The 22,953-nt window shown below is 37.1% G+C and overlaps 1 protein-coding gene across 1 annotated transcript in view; it reads right to left on the bottom strand.

Moving 5' to 3' along the window:
- BRCA2 (BRCA2 DNA repair associated) overlaps window positions 1-22,953 on the bottom strand; it is a 34,962-nt gene that overhangs the window by 9,802 nt on the left and 2,207 nt on the right. The window contains exons 4-19 of the mRNA XM_033053597.2: window positions 21,294-21,399; window positions 20,522-20,574; window positions 20,385-20,425; window positions 20,175-20,286; window positions 18,522-18,577; window positions 17,534-17,648; window positions 14,642-15,826; window positions 8,454-13,211; window positions 7,170-7,262; window positions 6,206-6,275; window positions 5,440-5,858; window positions 4,245-4,435; window positions 3,488-3,675; window positions 2,967-3,137; window positions 2,270-2,621; window positions 1,363-1,518 (exon numbers count right to left, since the gene is read on the bottom strand). Coding sequence (XP_032909488.1) covers window positions 1,363-1,518; window positions 2,270-2,621; window positions 2,967-3,137; window positions 3,488-3,675; window positions 4,245-4,435; window positions 5,440-5,858; window positions 6,206-6,275; window positions 7,170-7,262; window positions 8,454-13,211; window positions 14,642-15,826; window positions 17,534-17,648; window positions 18,522-18,577; window positions 20,175-20,286; window positions 20,385-20,425; window positions 20,522-20,574; window positions 21,294-21,399 — 8,066 coding nt within the window. The remainder of the gene's footprint in view (window positions 1-1,362; window positions 1,519-2,269; window positions 2,622-2,966; window positions 3,138-3,487; window positions 3,676-4,244; window positions 4,436-5,439; window positions 5,859-6,205; window positions 6,276-7,169; window positions 7,263-8,453; window positions 13,212-14,641; window positions 15,827-17,533; window positions 17,649-18,521; window positions 18,578-20,174; window positions 20,287-20,384; window positions 20,426-20,521; window positions 20,575-21,293; window positions 21,400-22,953) is intronic.

The following is a 22,953-nucleotide window of genomic DNA, read 5'->3' as shown; positions in this document are numbered from 1 at the left end:
TTTCTGCACAGTTCTGTCTTCTGCCTTGCTCTGGCTCCAGCAGTTCATTGTGTGTTTTTAATATTATTACTAGTTACTTTTTCCTGGTTTAATGAATTCAGTTACCTATGTAACCAGACCAGGTGAGCTCCAGGTTTAGAGCCTCCAGAGAAGCAGGAGCATATAGTGAAAGCAAGATAAGGAAAGGTTGCAGACTAATCCTTATGAGGCAGTGAATTGTTGAAATAGGCTCTGCCTACCTCATTAATTGCACACCATGTATTTCCTGCATTACTCACAGTTTGACACATTTAATTAAGGTTACTGTGATTCCTACACTCGACTCTTGAGGTAAAAGGAGACAGACAGCCCAAATCTTCTTTTTGGTAGTCCATATCTACTTTTGGTATGTTTGAGCAAGAGTCTCAGTGTTTAAAAAAGAAAAGGGTACATCAATCTCTTTACACAGCCAGATACGAAGAAGCACTTTTGTCCCCAGTCTGGAAACCATTTACTCTGATACAGATACAGATTACAGTCCCCTTTCTGAGATCTAAATAAATGTTTGTTCTACCAGACAGCTCACATAAGTACTGCAATTTCCTCCATTAAAATAATGATCTAAATAGAAAAGTAATGATCCAAACCAAATGTTGCTAGTACCTTTGCAGAATTCATTCCACATCCACCAACAATAAAATACTTTAGAAAAAAGGCAATGAAGAAAGAATCCTAGATCTATGTACCAAGTATAACCTGTCCCGAGAAAAGTTAATAAAATATGAAAGTTGTGTCCTGGTTAAACTGTTCATATTAAAAGAATTGATTCCTAACAGAAATATTGTTTCTTTTTGTGTCTGGTATTGTTATAAAACCGAGTAGTTGCAGAGAAGTCTGATATTATTTAAAAAGTCTAGATATCAAGTGGTATTTAAAAGATCTTAACTCTACTTTACACCATAATTATACACTGTATTTTCAGTAATATTACACAATACAGTCAGCTACATGTAAGAAAAAAGAAATCCTACCAATGCTTAGAAATATGTAACTTTTTGTTAATATGTTAGTAATAAAACAAGTGCTGTACTTTTTAGAGTACGGAATTGGAATTCAATTATTTCTGGGTTTTGATGCTGAAAGCAAAGCCAACCAAAAGATACTGAACAGAAACCCAAATTCTTCTTATAGCAGGATACTCCAGTCCTGAAATACTAAATACATGCACAGTGCAGGAACTACTCCTGTTTATTTTACACATGATGGTATCTTAAAAAAAAAATTAGTTCTCTATATTGTGTCTGATTTGAGGAATGATATATCAATAAATATAATTGAGATCTTATAGAAAGCTGTTAGATTCATAAAATATTTACACCATACCTGAACAGGGTAAGTTCTTTGAATAACCACATCAATACACCCCACAGCACCACCCTCACTGTAGAGCGATGACAAAGGCAAAGGAAATGGTCTGGGATCCCGATGAAATCCTAGTTTTGTGTGCCATCGCGCACGGCGAGTGCTGTTTGCTGAGATCTGAGCAAGGGAAATGCTGAATGAGAAACTGTCACTGCTAAGTCAAAGTTAGATATAACTTATTTTATCTATAGGAATATCTACATATCTATTTTCACACTGACCTCACTAAGAATAAATCACTTTTGCACTTGAGCTGATCACATTTTAATTTGAAGGTTTCCTTTCAAGAAGAAGATATATATTTAATTTAATAATTTAATTTAATATATTTAATATATTTTAAACATAATATAAAAATCTGTTAAGTTAAAATTCTCTGGGAAATGAGAATCTATGGAACAAACCATTGCTTTGTACTGGACAAGCAATTTCAGTATTATGCTGAAAGTCCTCTTTAAAGTTAAAGCTCTTTAACTAACCTCAAATGAGCCAAGGCCCTCTTCCACCATTTTACCGTCTCATGACTTGGTTTCCCACCCCCCTTCCCTGATTCCTCCTCTGAGTTCCATATTGTCTGAGATGGATAAATACTTTTTTGCAACTTGGTGTTTAACCAAAGGAAGGAGCTGGAACTGCCAATACACACAGCAAAACTTGGCAGAATTTTATACTACAAACTTCTCTTCCAACTGTATTGAATAACACACTTGTATCATGTCTAACAAATCTGGTTATTAAACTTCAGCAAAGCTCCATCTGTTTGTAAAGCCTCAATATCTTTTTCTGTTTACAAAATGTGGCTCAACTAAGTAGCATTTATCAAATCTCTCAGTCACATTCAATCAAGCTGAACTAATATTTTATTTACCTTTAACATAAGGGAATCTGGGGCTTCCAGTGGTGTACATGCGTTTTGAGGACCAACAAGTTCTGCTCCGTGCACTATGATCTTCTGACCAACAGTCAGCCTTCTGCTATCTAAGAAAGCTTTGAGAGGTGGATCCAGAAGAGCTCTGATCCCATACCAGCCATCAGTAACTTCAATTAAAGCTGCTGCTTTTTTACTTTCCATGTTCTTATTGCTACTGCTAGGAGATACAGCTGTGTTCAGTGATATGATTTTGGAAATACACAGTACAAGTGTTTTACCTGCTGCATCATCTCTTTCCATTATTTTTTTGATTGCTGATCGTTTACTTTTATCAACTTCCAAATCATACCTACAATAAAGAATTTTTTTCTTTGTTACAGCAAACAAAATCCATCATACTGTTTTTCTTTAAACACAATTGTAGCAAACTGTTGGTTACTCAATCTATATGATTAAGACCACTTAATCATTAAGTAATAATTAAGCACTGCACCACTGTAGCAAAGCAAATGTTTTCTACATTTTTGCAAGTAACACACACTTTGTTTTTAATACTGCTATGTCTAAGTTCAACAATACAACCATTCTGCTAAGTAATGAATGCAAGATAGATGTGCTTATTTTGTAATATTGACAAACCAGAAAGCACACAGTAACACAAATTACAGCTCCCAACACATTGCTACACACATACCTATATTTCAACTGCAACAGGACCATTTCTGGTGTCAAACATCTGTTAGCAAATTCATGTGGGAAAGACACTTCCATGGCTGCCAATTTCCATACAATCCATCTGTAGTGATTGTAAACCCAGGCCTCCGTTACTAGATTGGGATCCACACCAGGAGTGTCACAGAGGGCTCTGCAGATAAATTGTTAATAAATTAACCTGAAATCCACAAATCCACTGCAAATTTTAACTTGCCTATTTTTTAGGCTATTTACACCATTTAAGAATTTCCAGAAATTTTCCAAATTGACTTTTCTTTCTTTAGGAGTCAGTGAATATCAGTCACTAGCAACATTAATCTACATATCAAATTTACAATCCTATAATATCTTTCATTACACTAACAGAGGTGTTAAAAATTTATAGTAAAAAAACAGTAGTCAGAGGCTTTAAAATACCACTGTGTTGGATTTATTCTAGGAGACAAGAGAATTGCTAACTAATAAATAACATAGTTGTCCCAAGTTCATAAGTAACAGTACCTGTAAAACTCCTTTTTTCCAGCTTTTCCCTCATCTGTAGGTATTAGCCATCCTCCATCAGCAAGCTGCATTCCATTTCCAGCTAACAAATACTCCTTACTGAAAAAGTCTTTGATGAGAAACTGGAAAGATTCTGCATTTGTGCTGTTAACTTGTACACACTGTTTTGAAACACCGTATGTGTATAGCTGAAAAAAATCAGATGGAAAAAACAAAATAATGACAATACAGTAAGAATTCAACAGAGAGTTTAGATATCCAATCTTACAAATTCAGATTAACTATTTCCTAAAGGCTGAGACAGTTTTTGTCTGACTTTGCCATTTCATATGTAAACCATGGAGAATGGAAGATTCCCAACAACTGTTTTAGCAGAACAGCATCACCGTGTTCTTTGAAAGAATTTAAAAAAATTCAATAGGTTTTGTCCTTTCACTGTACTTGAAAGCAAGAGCAATTTCATATAGATTTACCTAAGCTTATTTTTAACTGTTCTTTTAAACCAGTTCTTCATATGCATTATAATTGGTGGGGTTTTTTTTTCTGTTTGATTATAACATGAGAGATTTATGACCTTTACTATTTGGAATAGCCTTAAAAACTGCATATATGCTTCTTATGTACTGTAGCAACTGGTGCAATAGTTACTGTAAATACCTAAAAACTGAAGAGCGTATCTATTCAAAAGCTACTGAGTTTTTATTTGCTAGACTTGAGAAACAGATGTGCGACAGAAAATAGAAATATATCAATATACCTCTTCTGTAGAATAAAAGCTAGGAGATTTTTCTTCTACTGCAGATTTCAGAGAGATTCTATTGCTTGCAGATGTTTTAAGGACATAAAGAGTGCCTGGCTGTGAACGAATATTTTGCCTACACTTCTTTTTAATTCTCATTTCCTGCAGATCTCTAGCACAGCGGAGATTTGTCACCATCCAGGCCACAGCTGCAAATTAAAAAAACCCAAAATATCAAAACTTTTTAAAAGCATTGTCAAATAAAGATACACAGTCACACTGTAGCAGATTCAGAGTAGCCTTTTTTCTGAGTCACTTTGCAGACTTTTAGAAACTGCAAGTCTAAATATTAAAAGATTAATGCATTTAGAAAGCACTGTTTACTGAAGGCATTCGAATATTTATATGAAACCAAGCATATATCCATATTAATTTTATACAAGTCCCTGAACTAAACTTCTATCCACATATTTTTCTCATCAGACTGAACCCAGTCTTTGTTGAAAACTCTAAATGGAAAATAATTAGTTGATAACTACAGAATTCATAATCCTGAAATTTTGGCCTATTACTGCAGGATCTAATTCTGTAAATGTTCATATGCAAATGTTCATACACCTGTTCAAATATACACAAGTCCTTCTGAAAAAATCCAAATTATTTGATTGTAAATTGTAGAATTAACACACACCAAAGCATGCAAGAGAGCTCAGAAGGCATAAGCCCACATTCTCAAGTTGAACAGTCAAGTATTTAAAGTCTGCCTCTTTGAAAATGATACAATCAACAATTTATATGGCTAAGTCTACATTTTAATTAGAGAACAGAATGAAAACAAGCTTCTGTAAAAGAGAATGAAGTACAGCAAGGCTAATCTAAGGTTCCTAGATTATTTTACCTATGAGGTATATAAGAAGACTCAAATAGCAAATGAAACATAAGCTATCTTGTTTCTAAGCACTGTGAAATACTTTTCACACACTTCAACAACCTTCTCAATTAACTTCGGAGAGAAACAATATTGGTCTTCTAGGAGTGTAATATAAAATATTAGGAAAGTAGTAATTTCCTAGTTTTTCTGCCAAAATTAAAAAAGCCTTAAAAAGAAGCTTCTTTTTATAAAAAAAAAAAGTTGATAAATGATGCAAAAACTCCTTTAAGAATCAACTCTGACAGTTAGTATTTACAATAAGAGAGTAAAATCTGAAAATACCTAAATTGCCATTTTCTAGGTCAGTGTCTGCTGCCTGCTGGATATCAGACTGGTGATCCTGAGGGTCAGTAGTATTTTGTTCAATTCTGATCTGATTTAGTTCCATCTCCTTGGTCATATTTTTGCTGATGGGCGAGTCACATCTTTTGCTGTTGCCTTGTTCACATGTAGGAAATGTCAGCTTGGTTTTGAAGGGTGGAATAAAAGTTTTAGCAGCTTTTCCAGGTTTGTACAAACTTCTTGCTTCTTCACTCTCTTTTGTTGAGGTCTTACAGGGAGTGGAAACCTCTGCAGCACTGTCTGAAGAGTGCCTGTGAGCACAGTGCTGAAAAATGGCAGGTTTAGACTGGAATCCTCTGAAGTCTTGATCTGGCAGAGTAAGGGTAGGATTCTTGATTTCTTGTCGTTCTTTAGTCAACCTACAGAAATGAAAACATTTAAGCATACAGTTTTCATTTTCCTGACAAAAATCTTTGTCAGGAGTTTTGTATTCTTAATTTAGTAATACAAATTTCTATTCCGAATCAATAAAAAGACAAAGTCTCTGATATGTTAAAACTAGAATACTTAACTTCTATCTATTGAGAAGAGTGCAACAGGGTATAGTTTGTTTCGCATCTCACTGGTCTACTGCAGCAGCATGTGTTATATGTGGTAACTTAATATTTATACTGTCATAAAATTACTAGTCTTTTATAAAGTTGGGTAGTAAATTATTACTGTATATTTTTAGACAGTTACAAAGAAGAACTCTAAAATTTCTCACCCAAAAGGTTGACAAGTTATGGGTTTTAAAGGCACATGGTACATAAATTTTCTTCTGTCTTTAAAAATGCCTGTAAAATAATTAGGAAAAAAAGTTTGAAATGGCAAATTTCATAGAAAATAGAAATTTACAGCACATTTTTTATCTATTAACCATATACAGGAAATTTTTGGAGTGTATTTAAACAGTTTTATTCTTTCTTGCCCCCAAAAATGTTTATTTAAACATCTTTCCAGAGAGATCCAAAGGGTAAGTGTTCACAATGTTGAGCTCTCAAGAGTTTGTGTTTGTGAACCAGCAGGATACTTTTAGGCTCCTGAAAGGGAAATGTTTATTATATATTTAACTCCAGGTAGGCTCACCATTCCATTCAGAACTCTTTCAGCAACTTCTATTCTTTTATTTGAAGTTACAACAGAAAAAGGCACATTTGAACAAACTCCTTCTTCCATTATTGAAGGACATCTTGGAATTATTGACACAACTAAATCATATCTACCTGGAATGTAAACCCATTTGTGCTATGCCCTTAGGCTGCAAAGAGGAAGTTTTCAAAGTGAAGTAATTATATAGTAATTATATTACCAGTAAGTATTTACAAAAGTTAATAAATTAAATACATTCTGTAGATTACTCAATAAAATACATTCTTCCTATTGAGACTAGAATTTGTGAGATTTAGCGTTTTGAGAGAGCGGGTAAATTCCTTCTGAACTGGAAATTCAACCACAGTTCTTGCAGAAGGAATATATTTGTAGTCTATGCAATAAAGCATATCATTAATCATGTGATTTCAAGTCTGCAGAGACATTACCACAGCAGCTTTCCTGAATTTCCATTACTATATTGATAAATGCAGTAGTTAAGCAAACTTATTATATGTTAGGTTATTGGAAATTAAAGACTTCTCAAGGTAACAACTGACATTGGATTACTGCTTAGAACACAAGATGACTAAAATTACCATCAGGGGTGCTTTTTGAAGCTTGCAAAGACCTGGGGGAATTCTTTGTTCTGTTAAATTCAAGCAGAAGCTGTCTCTTAATTGGAGGTTCACCTAGAATAAATACACAGAGTTTTAAAAGTGACGTTCCTTTCAAGCTCAGTTTCTTATCAATTGGTACAACGTAACTGTAATTTCTAAATAGAACACTGAAGCCAGAGCAAGCAGAATTAGCAAATTTTCAGGTTACATGTCTTAAATTTCAAACACAGCCACCTCACCACAAATTGCAGAAGTTTTTGCTGTACAGAATGACTGCATATTGTGCTACCAAGAGTGACAACAAAACCCCACATAATGAAGTTACTAAACTTTCATGACCAGTAATTCTCTTCCACCCAAAATTAAAGTCTGTAAGTCTGAAGTTACCAAACGTGCTCAGTTTGCCTCAGTAAGTGCATCACAGTGCACTCTGGCAGAACAGCTCTCACAGTGCACTTCACTTGCATCTCTCTTTGAACTTCCAGTAACTAAAGACCTCCAAACTTTTAAGAGCAGCTCATCTTTTACAGAAGCTGTAACTGAGGTCAGGATTCAGCTGTGGCACAGCTGCTTCAAGCTGGATTGATAAGAGTCCTTCCCTGGCTTTTGCCACCTAGCCAAACTTTCCAGCACTGGCCTTTGCACCTGAACCCGTGCAGCCAGGCAGGGACTCCGCTGCAATCTCCCCTTCCACAAGGAGTTTCCAGGTAGTCCAGGTCCCTGAACTGGTCTGGGTGTCTGTGCAAGCACCAAGTACCAACACTTCAGCTCTAGACAGATCAGTTTCAGAGGGCAAGAAACTGCTTTTAGACCAACAACTATTTTTCATACCAGACTAGCAATCTTGATACAAGCAAAACATTGGCCTTGCCTACAATGCACAAAAAGGAGAAAATGAAAATACTACTTATTTTTCAATGAAAGAAACCACTAAATTTGTACAGAAAGGAAAAAAAAGAAGGAAGTCTGCTCAGGGAGAAAATGAGCAGCAGCTTTCTTCTGTAAGTTTATGGTAAAACAGCAAACCAGTACATCTTCAAAATTACTAACCACAAATTTAGCTTCTACTGTGCATACTCAAGCCTGGAAAGAATAGATAAACTACCCTGTAGCAAGAAGAGCTTTTGTCACTGACACCTAGACAAAGAACCTGAATGTCTCTATGACCTAAAAATCAACGTGATCTGCAAAAAAATCCCCCAAAACGTAAACCAATCCTATGCAGAAATATGGAGTTGAACATATGTAAGATAAAACACCTACCAAGTGAGTTGTTTTCTTCAAAGTGCCTCTTCCCAAAGGTTTTATTTTGGAAATTTTTATCCAGTCTGCCACTGAAGGTCTGTGCAGCATTAATTTGTACTCCAGAACTGGAAAAACTGTCTTGCATAAAAGCTCTTGCACTTTCCACAGCCTCTGCTTCCAAGTAATTTTTTGGACTTTGGAGATTAGTATTAATTTCTGCTTTAGCAGTAGCACTGCATGAAATTGCTTCAGGTTTTGACCCCAGATTCAGCTGCCCTTTTCCAAAAAACTCAGTTTCCTCTCGTTCAAAGTCACTTTTAAATGGTGTTAACTGCTTGCTTTTCTGATTGTATGGTGTGTGCTCAGGCATTTTGACATGGTAAGTGCTTGGAAAATATTTTATTTCCTGAGGACAGATGTTTTCAAAGTCAGAGTCTTGATTGCAGCTTTTTTCAGTTTTGAATTCTGAGATCACCTTATCTGTTAAAGATTTTACATGTTGACCACTGTCTTTAACTGAACTAAGCTGATCTGTAGTGCAAAGCCCACTATTCAAAAAATAATCAGATTCTTCTAAAATTGCCTTTGCTTTTTGATAGGCATCTTTAGAAACTTTTACTTGCTTTCCACTAGCAGTGCTGAAGCCAAAAGCAGAACCTGAAATCAATTCAGGGCTGGTATTTTCTTCCCCTTTTGAGGATACTACCTGCATTTTCCTAGGAAGTACATCAGTGTGCATTTTAGACTTTTCAACATCTTCCTCAATTAAAAATGCTTCTTGTACATGTGGTGAATGATTACCTTCCATTTCAGAAAAGAGTTGTCTAGCTTTCCTGAGTGACTCTTCTGAAAGCTGTACAGACTTTCCACTTGCTGTACTAAAAAATCCAAAATTGCTTGTAGAAGCATCTGATGGCTTTATCTGCTTATTTGGAACAAAGTGCCCTAAAAGCTTAACATTCTGCTCAAAGGATTGCTTCTGAGACTTTGAAATAGACTTTTCATCTGCAGATGTGTTTCTTTCTTGGTGACAGTCTTCATCAGCACTTGCATTTACTTTAATAAATTGGGATGTGGCTGAATTAACCTCTTTACTTGTTGTAGAATTAAAAAATTCAGCAGAATTAGGACACTCAGAGTGAAGGACTACAGATGAATTTCTAGCAATTTCTGTATGATTAATTCTTGAGTTAGGCTCAATTTCATATTTTAACGCTTCACTGCAGTCTTGAAATATTTGTCTGACTCTTGCTAATGCACTTTCTGAAACAGACACAGCTCTCCCTTTTGCTGTGCTAAACACAGTTTGTTTCAGATCACCTCTTCGCTTTTCAACTTTAAGTGTTGTTTCTTTTAATCTGTTAAAATTAGTTTCCTCTTCAGGAAGACTGACTAGTGATTGGTTTTGGTAAGCACTAGCTATGGAGTCTGTGAAGCAATTTTTATCAGCAGCAGATTCATTTAAATGTTCCACGTTGGATTCCTTACTGTCATCATTCATGTAAGAGCAGCTACTTTTTGAATCTAAGAGGAGTAACTGATCAGCTTTATTTTTGCTCTCCTCAACAAATAAAGTTATTTTTGTATCTCCAGGCACACAGTTATCTTCGAGGTCATGTGGCACCTTCATTAAATGCACAGATGCAGCAGAGTGCACAGGAAAGTCATCCGTGTTTTCTAAATCATCCCTCTTTCTTGGTGAGTAGTCCACCTTTTTCTCTGCAAGGAATTTTCCATCTTCAGACAAATGAGTTCTACTTAAGGTATCACATTTCTTTCCTGTAAAGGATTCCAGTGCTGACTTTCCAGGTCTGACATCAGCTTTTTTATGTGCATGCGAAGTTACCAAACTCCCTTCACAAGCCTCACCTAGATCAACAAATGCATCTACTTTAGCAGGATCAAGAATAACAGCATGTTTAACAGGACTGCTCTCTATTGCCTGATTAAACTGATCTCCAAGCTCTTCAGGAACAAGCTTTTCATTAAAATCGAGTTTTTCTGAGTCGCACTGAGCAATGCTTTCAATACCTAAATCGCAGTCTTTAACAAAGTTCTTGCCACATTTCCTTTTCTTGATGAGGTTCTCAAAATTGTCATTATGTTCCTTTCCTGCATCAACATCTGCAAAAAACTGTTCTGCTTTAGCCAAAAATCCATCAGCAATTGCTATCTTCTTGCCACTAGCAGTATGAAAACCAGTCAGATAACTCCCTTCCACTTTATTTTCCCCCACATTTACCTCTTGTTCAAGATGAATTTGATAATGATGGTAGGAACCTATTTCTATCCTGCTTTCATTCACTAGCAGGTCCTTACCATGAGTGGTGTCTTCCATATTTTTACAATTTGTTTTTTCTTTATCAGAATTCTCCAAAACATTTACATCTCCTTCTCCGCACTGTACACTGAACAAGGGCAGAGAATGATCCAAAGCTGCACCAGGAATGGAAGTATCACCACCAGCTGGAGTCTGAAGCTTTGGTGACAAACAATTATCTTCCTTTCTGTCTTCTTGTTTCTGCTTAGGAGACTGGTTTTCCATTTCATATGATGTACTTAAACTGTGTTCTTCTGCAGTCATAACAGCATCTTCTAGACACATTACATCCAATGAGTGGTCTTGCAAATTGCCTTCATCATCTCCTTGATTTAAAATTTGTTTGGAAATTTTATAATTCTGCTTATGATTTTTAGTGGATAATAGGCTGTTGAGAATACTACTGAAGCTAACATTTTCAGTATTGTTTACTGATATTTTTGTCATATTTTCCATATTTTCCTTGAACGCTGAACTAGTATTTTCCTCATTTTTATTCTGTGCATGGTAGGAAACAGAACCTGTGTGGGAAACAACATTCACACTTTTGAAATCTGAAACACAAACAGTTTTTTCTTTGTTTTCTTTTGTCAGGCATCTGGAAAAATTACTGTTAGAAGACATAGATCTAGTACCAGTTTCAGAAGATTTGAACAAATAGTTGTCATCATCCAAATCTCGGAAGAGCTCTGCAGACCTACTCAAAGCTGCCTTTGAAATATTTATTTTTTTACCTCCAGCTGAAGTAAAGCCTATGAAATTAGAAAAGCCGTCCTGCTTAGGTATAGGAAAGCTCTCATCAGATCTTCTACTTTGATTTATGTCTAAGTTAGTAAAAGTAACCTTTTTGCCATTTCTGTGGGAGAACACTGGATTTTCTTTTTCATTTTCCACCAGTTCAGAGTCCTCATTTGTGTTCTCCTCTTGAGTACAATACTTGTCATTTTTCACTTGATTTTCTGATTTGAAAGTGCTACAAACCTCCACATCTTTCCTTGTTTCAGAAATATTTTCTACATTTTTTATTCCATGTGCTTCTACAGTTCCTAATTTTTGCAGGCTGTGACTTTGTACTGTGTTATTTTGCTTTCTAAACTGTGTAAATTCAAACTGACTACCAGTTTCTTCCAAGATACTGGAAAGTTCAGCAATTTCAGCTTCTTGACTTGCTGTCAAGGTTTGATTTGCTTCTTGCGAGGCTTGTGGAGTTTTAGGAAAACTTTTGCACAAGCCAACTTTATGTGGAGTAAACTCTGTATGCCTGGATTCAAGAAAACTTGCCTGTGAAACTGAAGAAGCAGATAAATTACTGTGCAACTTGCTTTTTGAACCTGAGAACAACGTATTTTCCTTTTTAACTTGATGTGGAAAGTTACTGACTCCTTCCATGGAAGAGGCTTCAAAGCATTCATTTTCAATATCCTTGAACAGCAATCTGCCTTTTGTTATACTGGCTTCAGAGAATTTAATCTGCTTATTGGAAGCAGTCTGAAAGCCACTGAAGCCCAGATTCAAACTGCATGCATCAAGATTCACTGATGACTCCCCTTGACACTTTAGGTTCTTGTTTGGCTTTTTGCTGGAATACATGGGTGGTGCTTGTTTCTCTTCCGCAGAAATTACTTCATTTAAAGAATTACTATCTACACAATCTATTAATTCTTTAGAAATGTCTACAGCTACATTACTGAATGCAGCTGCTTGAGGGCTTTTACTGTTTTCATCTGGCTTTGGGTCTTCATTGTTGGCTGCATCCTCTGAAAAGGAACCTGCATCTGTTTTCTCCCCTTGTTTTAATCCAGTACTGTCATATTCTGAGCAGTTTATTCCCAAGGGTCTGTGTACTCCTCTACAGTCAACTCCTGACCTCTGATCTGTAGCATGCCTTTTATGGGGTGATAATTTATTGCAACAGTCACTGCTGACTCCAGTTATGCCCAAGTTGGTCTGACACAATGCATCATGGGAACTGCTGTTTGTCACAGATGTAGAGTCACCCTGCATATCAACCAAGACTTCCCTGTCCCTGTGAGAAGACCCAAGTTCTTTCAGGCTCTGTGGTACAGCAGCTCCATCGTTCACCTTAGCACTCATGTCATCTTCTTTACCTTTCTCTAAAGCACAGGCTGTTTTAGGGAGAAATCTGGAACGCTTTCTTGCCATTAGGCATGCCGAAGTCAGAACTTTACGTTTTATATTTGAAATAATCTCACTATTTAAATAATTAGTTGTGTCTTCTTTTAGCATATTAGATACTTCTAAGCATTTTATTGATGTAGCAGGTTGATCCTCTCCTGCATTTTGCCCCAAGTCTCTCAGGTCTTGTTGTTTCAGCCTGCCACTGAAGGAGTTATCGGATGAGTTATCCATTATATCCATTTTTAAAGTAGAAGTGCTGAAGTTCTTTGTCCTGGTATCTGATTCCAAATGATTTCTCTCATCAGGAAGAAAGTGGTCTACAAGACAAGACATTACAGAGAAAAAGTGAATAAATTTATTCAAATAAATGTAGGTTTCGATTTTAATAAACTTTTGGCTGATTGAATAATTTCTACACAAGTTTAACAGCAGAACCCAAAGCATCACTTTTGTTTTCAAATGCAAATACCTTAACAAGGCTGGAGGTCTGTTTGACCTAATTATATTCTAACAGCCAGAAATGAGAGATTTGGCTGCAGTTAATGCTACCAAGTAAAAAACAGTAAATAAATTTTTAGTTGTAATGAAATTTCAAAAGATGGGCTTCAACTCCTTGCGTCTCAACATGACGACTTGGTTCAAACTTAAAGTAGTTAAACTCCTAATATGAAGTAATTTCACGATTATAAGCTGCACCATTTTGACTAAAATTTTGCTCCCAAACCAGAAGTGCGGTTTTCATTCAGGAGCGGCCAATATATGAACAAATTTTGGAAATTTCCCAACCCAGAAGTCCAAGACAGCAGCAGCCCCGAGCTGAGCCGGAGCCGCCCGGGCCCGGAGCAGGGGAGGCACAGCGGCTGCACTGCCCAGCCCCGGAGGGCGCAGCAGCGGTAGTGGCCAGGCATGCCGCTCTCCTGCTTCCCAGTGGCACTGGCCAGGCACGCCCCTCTCCCTCTTCCCGGTGGCACTGGTCGGGCACGCCCCTCCCCTGCCTCCCAGCAGCAACAGCAAGCGAGGCCGGAGCCGCTCCCTGGCGGCCGTCCCAAGCAGGGCTGAGCCAGTAAACCCCGTGATCCTGCAATTCTGTTACTAATTGGCAACTTTGTGAAAGTTGCACGCGGATCCTCGCTGCGAACAAAAGTGCGGCTAATAATGCGGTGCGACTTATTTATGGACAAAGAAAGAAATGTTGCCAACACCCAGACCTGTGGCTTATAATCAGGTGTGGTTTGTAATCAAGAAATTACTGTAATTCTTCTAGCAAGAACAACAGTTTCTAAAAACAGAAGCATGTGCTTGCTTTCATTATATTGTTTTTTAAAATATTTTGTTTTTTGAAGAAGCAGATGTACCTCTTTAAAGCACCTAATTCTAGAAAAATAACTATACAACTTTAACATTCTTTATGATCGCTTGGAAGTAACCAACTCAGACAAAATGGCCCTTGACACTATGGATCTAAAATCAACAAAGGTAATTAAACTTGTCAATTAGAGTAATGGTTCCGGGTGGAAGTTTCTATTCCAGAAACTAACCTGTCAGGAAAAAAGTTAGTACAAGATTACTTGAAAATTATGGTATCCTTATCAGTGTATAACAGACCAATCCCATATGTTGATTCCCAATTGCCCAGTTACTTTTCCACAAATACAAGATTTCACATGATTTTATCTGAAACATTTACATGAAGGGCTCATAACAAATAATTAATCCTCCACAAATGATGAAAAGTTTAACAATATACCTTGCTCAACATCACTGGCCAGCAGACACCCTCTAAATTCGTATGAATCGGATTCCAAATGTGGCAATACAGTATGAATAGGTAATTCAGAGGTTATTTCTTTTTGTATTTTTTCTTCTTGATACGGTAAAGTATTATTTATTCTATAAATAAATTTCTTGGATCTCTTTCTCAAGTTGGGTAACATCTTCAGGTTTTTAAAGTCAGACTTTGTAAGAGTATTTTCACTATTTATTGAATGTAGGTCATCACAGTTATCTGGAGATGTGCCACTATGCACAAGCGGGTGAGAGGGAACATCAGTTACAACAGATTTAGAAGCTGCTTTTAAATGCTTGTAAAAGTTGCCACTGCAGACTAAAGAATACTCCGTGACATTTGCATGTTCAATTGAAAAAGAATTACAGTTTAAGAAGCTCATTTTGGAAACCTCAGCTGCACATTCTTTTACTAACTCTGGATCTTGAACACCCAATGACACAGATTTTACTGGAGTTATTTCCGATGTTGGGTTGCTTTCAGTGTTTTTCATTTTACAGCATTTTTCTGACAAATCGACACTGAACAGCTTTTGTGCTTTTATCAAGCCTGAAGAGTTCAGTAAAGATGTTTCCACAGCATCATCCTCAGCTGTTAGTAATGACTTTTCTTCTGAATTTTCCTCCCTATGTAAGTCAGAGGGCGGAGAGCTACATACAGACATCTCCTGGTGAGTTACATCAAGATCAGAGAAGTTCAGTTGAGACCACTGGTTTGATGGAGACTGCACACCTTCTTTCATAGGTCTCTCGTTCTCAAAGGACTTGTGTGCTCTATAATCATGCACATCTCCTGCCTTTCTAAGAGACTCCAACTCTTTTTTGTGTCCTATTAAACAGCCATCTTTACCATCCCCTGTATCTTCACTGGTGTTTTGCAGTAAAGAACCGTTCACCTGAGTACAGTGGCTGTTTTCAGTCCAGCTATTTGTTTTGACTTCCTGTGAAATGCCATTTTTTCTTCCATTAGGCTGCTGAGAGGGAACATCCCCCTTTTCTTGTGTTTTATCTGTATTTATCTCGTATTTCTCTACTGCATCCAGAGCATGTGGCATCGGCAGAAGAGTTCCACTGGACTCAGCTGGTATGCTGAATGTGTCCTCAAAGCTATCCATGTCACACAGTAAGCCATCTAACACCTCCGACTCTAAAGAGTTTAGAGAAGATGGAGAGAGGAAAAGAAGTAAGAAAATAACCTTTAGGAAATAACTTGGGAACAGTACTGGTAAATAGAACTTTTAGTTTTATAGGCATTACCTTTACTCAGGAGTGAGTTGGTAAAGAGATATGTAAGCAGCTGTTAGAGGAAACAGGAGGCAAAGGAAATACATGTAAATGTCCTGGCCTCCTGAGCTCTGTAGTGGTTAAGGCTGCCAAGATACAACCTGGCTATCTTAAAAGAGGATTTTTTCACTCTACAGGCAGAGAATGGGTAGTTAATTTGACAAGAAAAATATATTGATTTTTTTCTTCCAAAACTTATACCTGATGGTAGACACATTAAGAAGCTGCCTATTTTCATAGGCATGTAGCACCAAACGTTATTTTTAGGGCAGGCCATTCAATTCAGATAAAGTTACAGTAATTTCACGATTACAAGCCGCACCTGATTATAAGCTGCAGCTCTGGGTGTCAGCAACGTTTAGGTCTTTGTTCATAAATAAGCCGCACCGGATTATTAGTCGCACTTTCATTCACAGCGAGGATCTGTGTGCAACCTTCACAAAGTTGCCAATTAGTAACAGAATCGTGGGATCACAGGGTTTACTGGCTCGGCTCTGCTCGGGGCGGCCGCCAGGGAGCGGCCCCGGCCCCGCTCGCCGCTGCCACAGGGAAGCGGGGGTGCAGCGTGCCCGGCTGCTGCCGTGCCCCCCTGGGCCAGGCAGTGCTGCCGCTGCGCTGCCACTGCCCCGCTGCCCGGGGCCGGGCGGGCTCTGGCTGGGCTCGGGGCTGCTGAGGGCTTGGATTTCCAGGTTGGGAAATTTCCAAAATTTGTTCATATATTGGCCGGTCCTGAGTGTAAGCCGCATTTCCGGTTTGGGAGCAAAATTTTAGTCAAAATGGTGCGGCTTATAATCGTCAAATTACTGTACATAAAATCCTAACTATATACTATCCTGTCTAGCCAGAGTGAATCCATACAGCACCCTTTTACATCAATGTATGCTGAACAAACTTCTGGTAATAATGTCCCCTTCTGCCATCATTTCTCAACTAAAATCAAAAAACCTTCCACTGGAATTTACACTTTTGTTTGTTCACTAACATGATCTAAGAATGCAGAATGAAAACATTTTTTCTCTTGTCTTGTCTATTTTTCTGCATTCATTAAAAAAAAATCCAAAACACTCTTTTTCCAAAAGGATTTGTCACATTTTGAACTACCTATTTTGAACAAGTGAAAGAAATGAGGAAATGATACAGCAAGATCAAAAAACAAGCTCACCACAGAATAGTGAATGCTGCGATGAAACTTCCTGATAAAGTTAGATCAATAGCTAGAAGCAGTAGTCTTGCTCCCCCTTGAGCCTGTACCATTTTTCTGTCTCAGCTCTCACACAGTCTAACCTCTCCAACTGCAGTGAGTACACTTCACAGTACTAATCTGGTTCTTGTCCAGTGGCACCATAACCTGACTTTCCTGGCTTAACCAGGACACTGATTTAATTCACTGACTCAACAGACACTCTCTTTTTAAGGCTAGATTAATTTTACAAAGTTGAATCAATTCAGAAACTGGGAGTACACAGCTGGCAGAACAAACCAGCCATAACAACAGCCCAAAACACTGAATGTTGTTTTACCCTCAGTCTTGCTTCACTGAATACTCATTAGGTAAAGCACCAATGCATACCCAAATCTTTGATGTCATCTTCAGCATTTAGCTTTACTGTCTCTGGTATAGACAGTATACTTGCATCCATTATTCCAGGACACTTATCATGCTTGGAAAAACAGTTGTGCAAAATCTGTAAACCAAAGACAAAAGCTGTTATATCATGTACTAGTAAGTGTCATTTTTAACAGTCAAGGACAGAACTGCATTTACTGCAGCACCTGACTAATGCTCCATCTTTTAAAATGAAAGGTACCATTTCCACAGGTTCCAGTGAAAAACAAGCAAGCAGATAACCCCTGTTTTTGATGCAAATCAGGTTCCATTCTCAAGTCACCTTAAGGGCAGTGAATGAGTTCAGCAGTTCACTGTAATCCTCCCAAAAAGGGAACAAAGGAAATATGAGGAAGGAGAGAGACATTTTGCTTATTTTCACTTGTAACAGTTTATTAACTGTGAAGTTTCAGGTCGTTAAGGATCAAACTTAAATTTGTAACTGAATGCTTCTAGTGCCATCCTTGGTTTTCAGTCTCAATAATGTTTCAGCTTTCATGTACACAGAGTCAAATTCCAATCATGCAAGAACTCTCCCTACCACTATCAAAGGACTGAAATTAATACTCAGTCTCAATTCTTAATTGTAGTGGTTGAGAGCAAGAAGTTATTCCCAAAGAATAGTTTTCAACAATTTGATGGAAGTGGGGAAAAACAAAACAAGCCATAATTTCTAGGTTTGATTTCTCTCTGAGTAATACTGAGTGCTGCTGAAGCCAAGTGGCTTGGGGGGGTGGAGGTGCTTTGGTTTTTTTAGTAACCCTCAGAGAGAACACATTCTACAACCATATACTGCAAATTCAGGCATGTGATCGGTAACTTTTTAAAAAACAGTCAGGAGAGCTTAAAATGAAAAGGACAGAATTTTTTATTCCTGGGTCAAGGAATGTAAACATGTAACCAAACAGCGTAACTGAAATTAAAGAACAACACAGCTCTTAAAACTACTTACTGTATCAGCCCTTCCATCCTGCTGCTTTGCTTCAGAAATAGAATAATTTTCTCTAGCTTTAGAAGAAAGACAGACAAGTCAATTTATTTTTTTCCTGAGTGTTCTGCTGAGTGTGTTCAAATACAGCTGTGTTTTGGGAGGGTTTTCATTGGATTATTTTAAATTCCACTCAAATATGTAAATAAACTACTAAAAAATTAAAAGTTCTAAACAAAAAGTCATACAGATGAGGCTGAAAGACAGTGTACAAAAGCAGTTCTGTAATAGCACAAACCGCCCCAAATCACAGGTTATGGTTTCTGTTGTTTCCAGTTATCTCCACCTTGAAACAGCACTGCCATTCCCCTTTCAAGCAGTTATTCGTGGCACTACTCCCCATTTTCTTCTGTCCAAAGATCTGGATGAGATCTTCAAGCCTTTCAGGAATTTGGGGTTTTTCCCCACTTCCTCCCCAAACAGCAATACTATCTTCACTTTTGTTAAAAAAGGAGAAAATAAACCCTATTTTTAAAATGTCTGAAGAGCAGTATACTTAAATGTTTTATAGATGTGGCATCTAGGTTCTGTATAGCAGCTCTTTCTTTTCACAGGTGTCAGAAGGCACAGAGTATAATATCACTATTATAAAATACTAGGCTTATCCAGGACATGGGAGAATGAGAGCTCAAACCACAGCTCATCTCCCAGAACACCATCATTAAGGTATGGATACTTCCCTTGCGTTCCTTTTCAGCTCACACCTTTCTGGACCAAAGAACATCCAAAATGGCACAACTCAATAGCCCTGAATTGTACCACCCCCTACATCTCGAAAGAGATTCCTACTCCTAGAATCTGTTCTTAATATCCCTTATATGCTCTATGTAGTGATAGTTTAACAACATGAAAAAGAGCAATAGCAGAAGCTAAGGAGACACACCCAGGTCTTCCCATTTTCTCAAGAATTTTCATCAATAAATTGATTCTCATCTTAAATCATACATTCAGATTTCATTTTGCTTACCATATGCTAATGAAATCTCACTTGCACCAACACCTTAGGTTGAGGCTTGATGTTTATCATCACTGTTGATTACCACTGCAGCAATTATCACCCACTCATTCTCATTCACAGCTCTGCTGACACAGCTGTTTGTGCAGCTGTACAGTAAATGAGCTCCAGGAATCGCCCTGTCCAAACAACCCAGGAAATACGAACCCAGGAGCTCGGGTCTTAAATTGGACGAGTATCCCAGTCAGTCTCATTGGATTGCTATGATGGCAGGCACAGTGAGAGCGGTTAAAAATGCTGAAGACAACACAGCTGTTGGGAGGTTTAGTCAGCAGGCCACCTTTTTACACTTCATAAACAAATCAATTTAACTTAGCCCAATAGTTTCTAGTTTTGTGATAAGGCAAGCCAATGTATCTAATCCTCCTTCTATGCTTTGCTATGCTACTTCTAAATTTATATTCCCTAACCCCTCAGAAAAAGAGAAGAAAACTTCTGAAAAGTTTTCTGTTTAGGGCTGCATATCTAAAGGCACCCACTAATAATCACTCTAAGAATTTTGTCTTTTTTTAGTTGAAAAGCAAACCGTTCATATTGAGTGAACTTCCAGTGTCAAAACCAAAAGCTTTAAACCCTTAGCAATTGCTCATTTTTAGAAATACCTATTATCACTGTTTCACCAAGGGTAGGAGGTGTGGCTAATGAACTTGACCAGGACATATCTGGATCCACTTCTGCTCCCAGACTTTCAGAAATACATTTTGGAGTTCTGACCTAGAAACACATTTAATAATCATATATATAATTTCTATGCCAAATTCTAAATGTACAACTCAGGAAAAGGAAACAAAATGCATGAATAAAATACGTACCTCGGAAAGTTTTGGTGTGCAAAACAAGTTTCCATATGGTCCTAAAAAACATGTAAAAAGAACATTAAACAGTAAAAAATGAGCATTTTTATCTAGAGGTAAAATATTTTGTAGAACCAAAAAGCAAAAATACAAACCAGGGATATTATTTCTCTGAGGTGTTCTGTAAATATTCCTTAAAATAGCTGGACTGCAAAATAAAAGTAAAACCAAAATATTAATTTAATGTCTCAATTTCTTAAAATAATTGAATATTTCAAACATTACATATATTGCCATCTACATCATTTCTTTTCTTTGCACCATGGTTACTTTCCTGACTAGATAAAATGCAGATTCCTCCCAACCATGTCAGTATTGTAAACATTACCGTAAGTCCACTATAAACTGTAAAATATTTCTTTCAAGAAATATTTTCAGTGATGAATTGTCTGAGAAGCAATAAATGCCAGTGTAACCACACATTTTATAATATGCTGTATGAAATTAGGGAAACTGGCTTAACTACTTTAACTCTTCTTATAATCAACATGAGTACTTTGATAAAATCTATCTGAAATACAGACATTTAAGTGTCAAAATCAAGGCTATTATTAAGCACATAATACATGAAGCAAAGATCCTCTTTCTTTGAATGTTTGGACTTGGAAAGCTAAAATCATGTTAAAGATTGTGTATTCCAGCTGTGAAAGACCAGAAAAATAGGAAGAAAGATCACCTGAAAGCAAGGACATTTACAGATTGAGCAAGTGTTTTATTTTCAACTCACTTAGCAACCTACAAGTATCATAAACATACCAGACATACAAGATTATTCACTGCTTTTAAAGTTCAAATATGGTGGGTTAAATATTGCTTTTTGCTTAAGGTCCAGCTTATTTTCTATATGTGTTGACATATTTAGCATACCTAGCAGCAAAGCAGTTGTGGAAGGTACCAGGAGGAGAAGAAAGTATTTCATTTTCTTGGTCTGTTTTCTTTCTTATGTTACTTGGACTTATCAAAGTCTCTTTATCTGCAACATAGAATATAATAATCAGCAAAACTTTGCAGAACTCCAGGTAACAGTTTCAATTTTGAAGCTTAAAGCCAAGCTTCAAAAAAACCCTAAACAAAAATAAAACAACAAACAAACAAAACAACAAAAACCCAACCAACAACAAAAAACAAGAACAAAAACCCCAATCCTAATTTCTCTTCTAGCATTTTAAGTATGTTCAAATTTTATATCCAAACAATGGTAAACATGTTTCAAATGCACAGCCAAGAAGACCCCTCATTATGTTACTTTATTCACTTGGTATTAATCAAGTAATATATTCTATTTCAGTTTTAATGTACTGCATTGTGCCTTTCTTGTAATTGCAGAAGTTATTCTTAGCAAATATGCAATACATGGAAACACAGGTTTGTGCAGCTTCCCCTCAAATTTACCAAGTCATACACTTAATTGATTCAAGTAAGCACCAAAAAGCAAAAATTATTTCCAGAACTGTTGTTGGACTCACTGTCAGCAGCACCCATTTATTTGCAAAGCATCTCCAGGCAAAAGAGAGAATTCCCACCAAAAGCTGCAGAATCCTCTGAACGGTGAGACCCTTACATGGACAATAATCTACTAAAGGGAATTTCTACTCTGAAGTTTCCAAACAACCTTAGTACCAGAAATCACACTTTAATTTCTGCATTTCTTTCTGCTTCTGAGTTCCTGAGTTCACATGCACAGCACAGGTGCATCTCAGTACCATACCAAAGTATGAAATCCATGAGCTCCCATCCAGGCTCCATTTGAAAGAAAATAGAATATTTCAGGCAGTCTCATGTGAACTTTGCATATATGCAGAGCAAAACTGATAATTTTGAAATAAACAATCATAAGGTTCCTTTCTTTGCCATTTGTGAAACTGCCAGATGAAACTCCTGAAACCAAGAATTCCCTAGGGACTTAACACTGTAAAATACAAATAGCAACATTTAAGTTCAGCAGCAAACTTCAGGGAAACAAAGAGAGTTACAATATTCTATGGAAGTAGCGCTATAAAGTATACTTGGACTGCAGCACAGCTCTAACCCTTCACAGAATTTGCTCAGGATCTAAGAACAATTCTGGTAATAAAGGGAGTCTTTAGTTCGTCTGTAACCTGGTTAGAAAAGCTTATCAGAAGGACACAGACACAGCAGAAGTACCAATCACATACTTCAGGAATGGGATTAAATACTCTTCCATAGAAGAGATTCTTACATACAATCTTGCATACATTCTCCATAGAAAAGATTCTTCTCGCTGTCCAGGGAGGCTGGGTACATCAGAAAGGAGCAGAATGACATGTACTTCCATGACATACTTGGGATTATAATGTATGAGAAGTACCTCATAAATTCATTTTTTTTTTCCAAATGGAAGACTGTAATTTTTTCTATAACTTACAATCTTAGTAACTCAAAGAGATGGTGCGTCTAAAACTTTCCAAGTAAGGTTGAGTGCCCTACAGATTGCCTCATGCTTCATCATGATAAGGATGATTCTCCCCCTTGAAAAGCTTCAAAACTTTTGCATGAAACAAAAACG

The sequence above is a fragment of the Catharus ustulatus genome, chromosome 2 (genome assembly GCF_009819885.2).
Source record: "Catharus ustulatus isolate bCatUst1 chromosome 2, bCatUst1.pri.v2, whole genome shotgun sequence".
Taxonomy (NCBI): Eukaryota; Metazoa; Chordata; class Aves; order Passeriformes; family Turdidae; genus Catharus; species Catharus ustulatus.
This window is presented reverse-complemented; position numbering and strand designations above follow the sequence as displayed.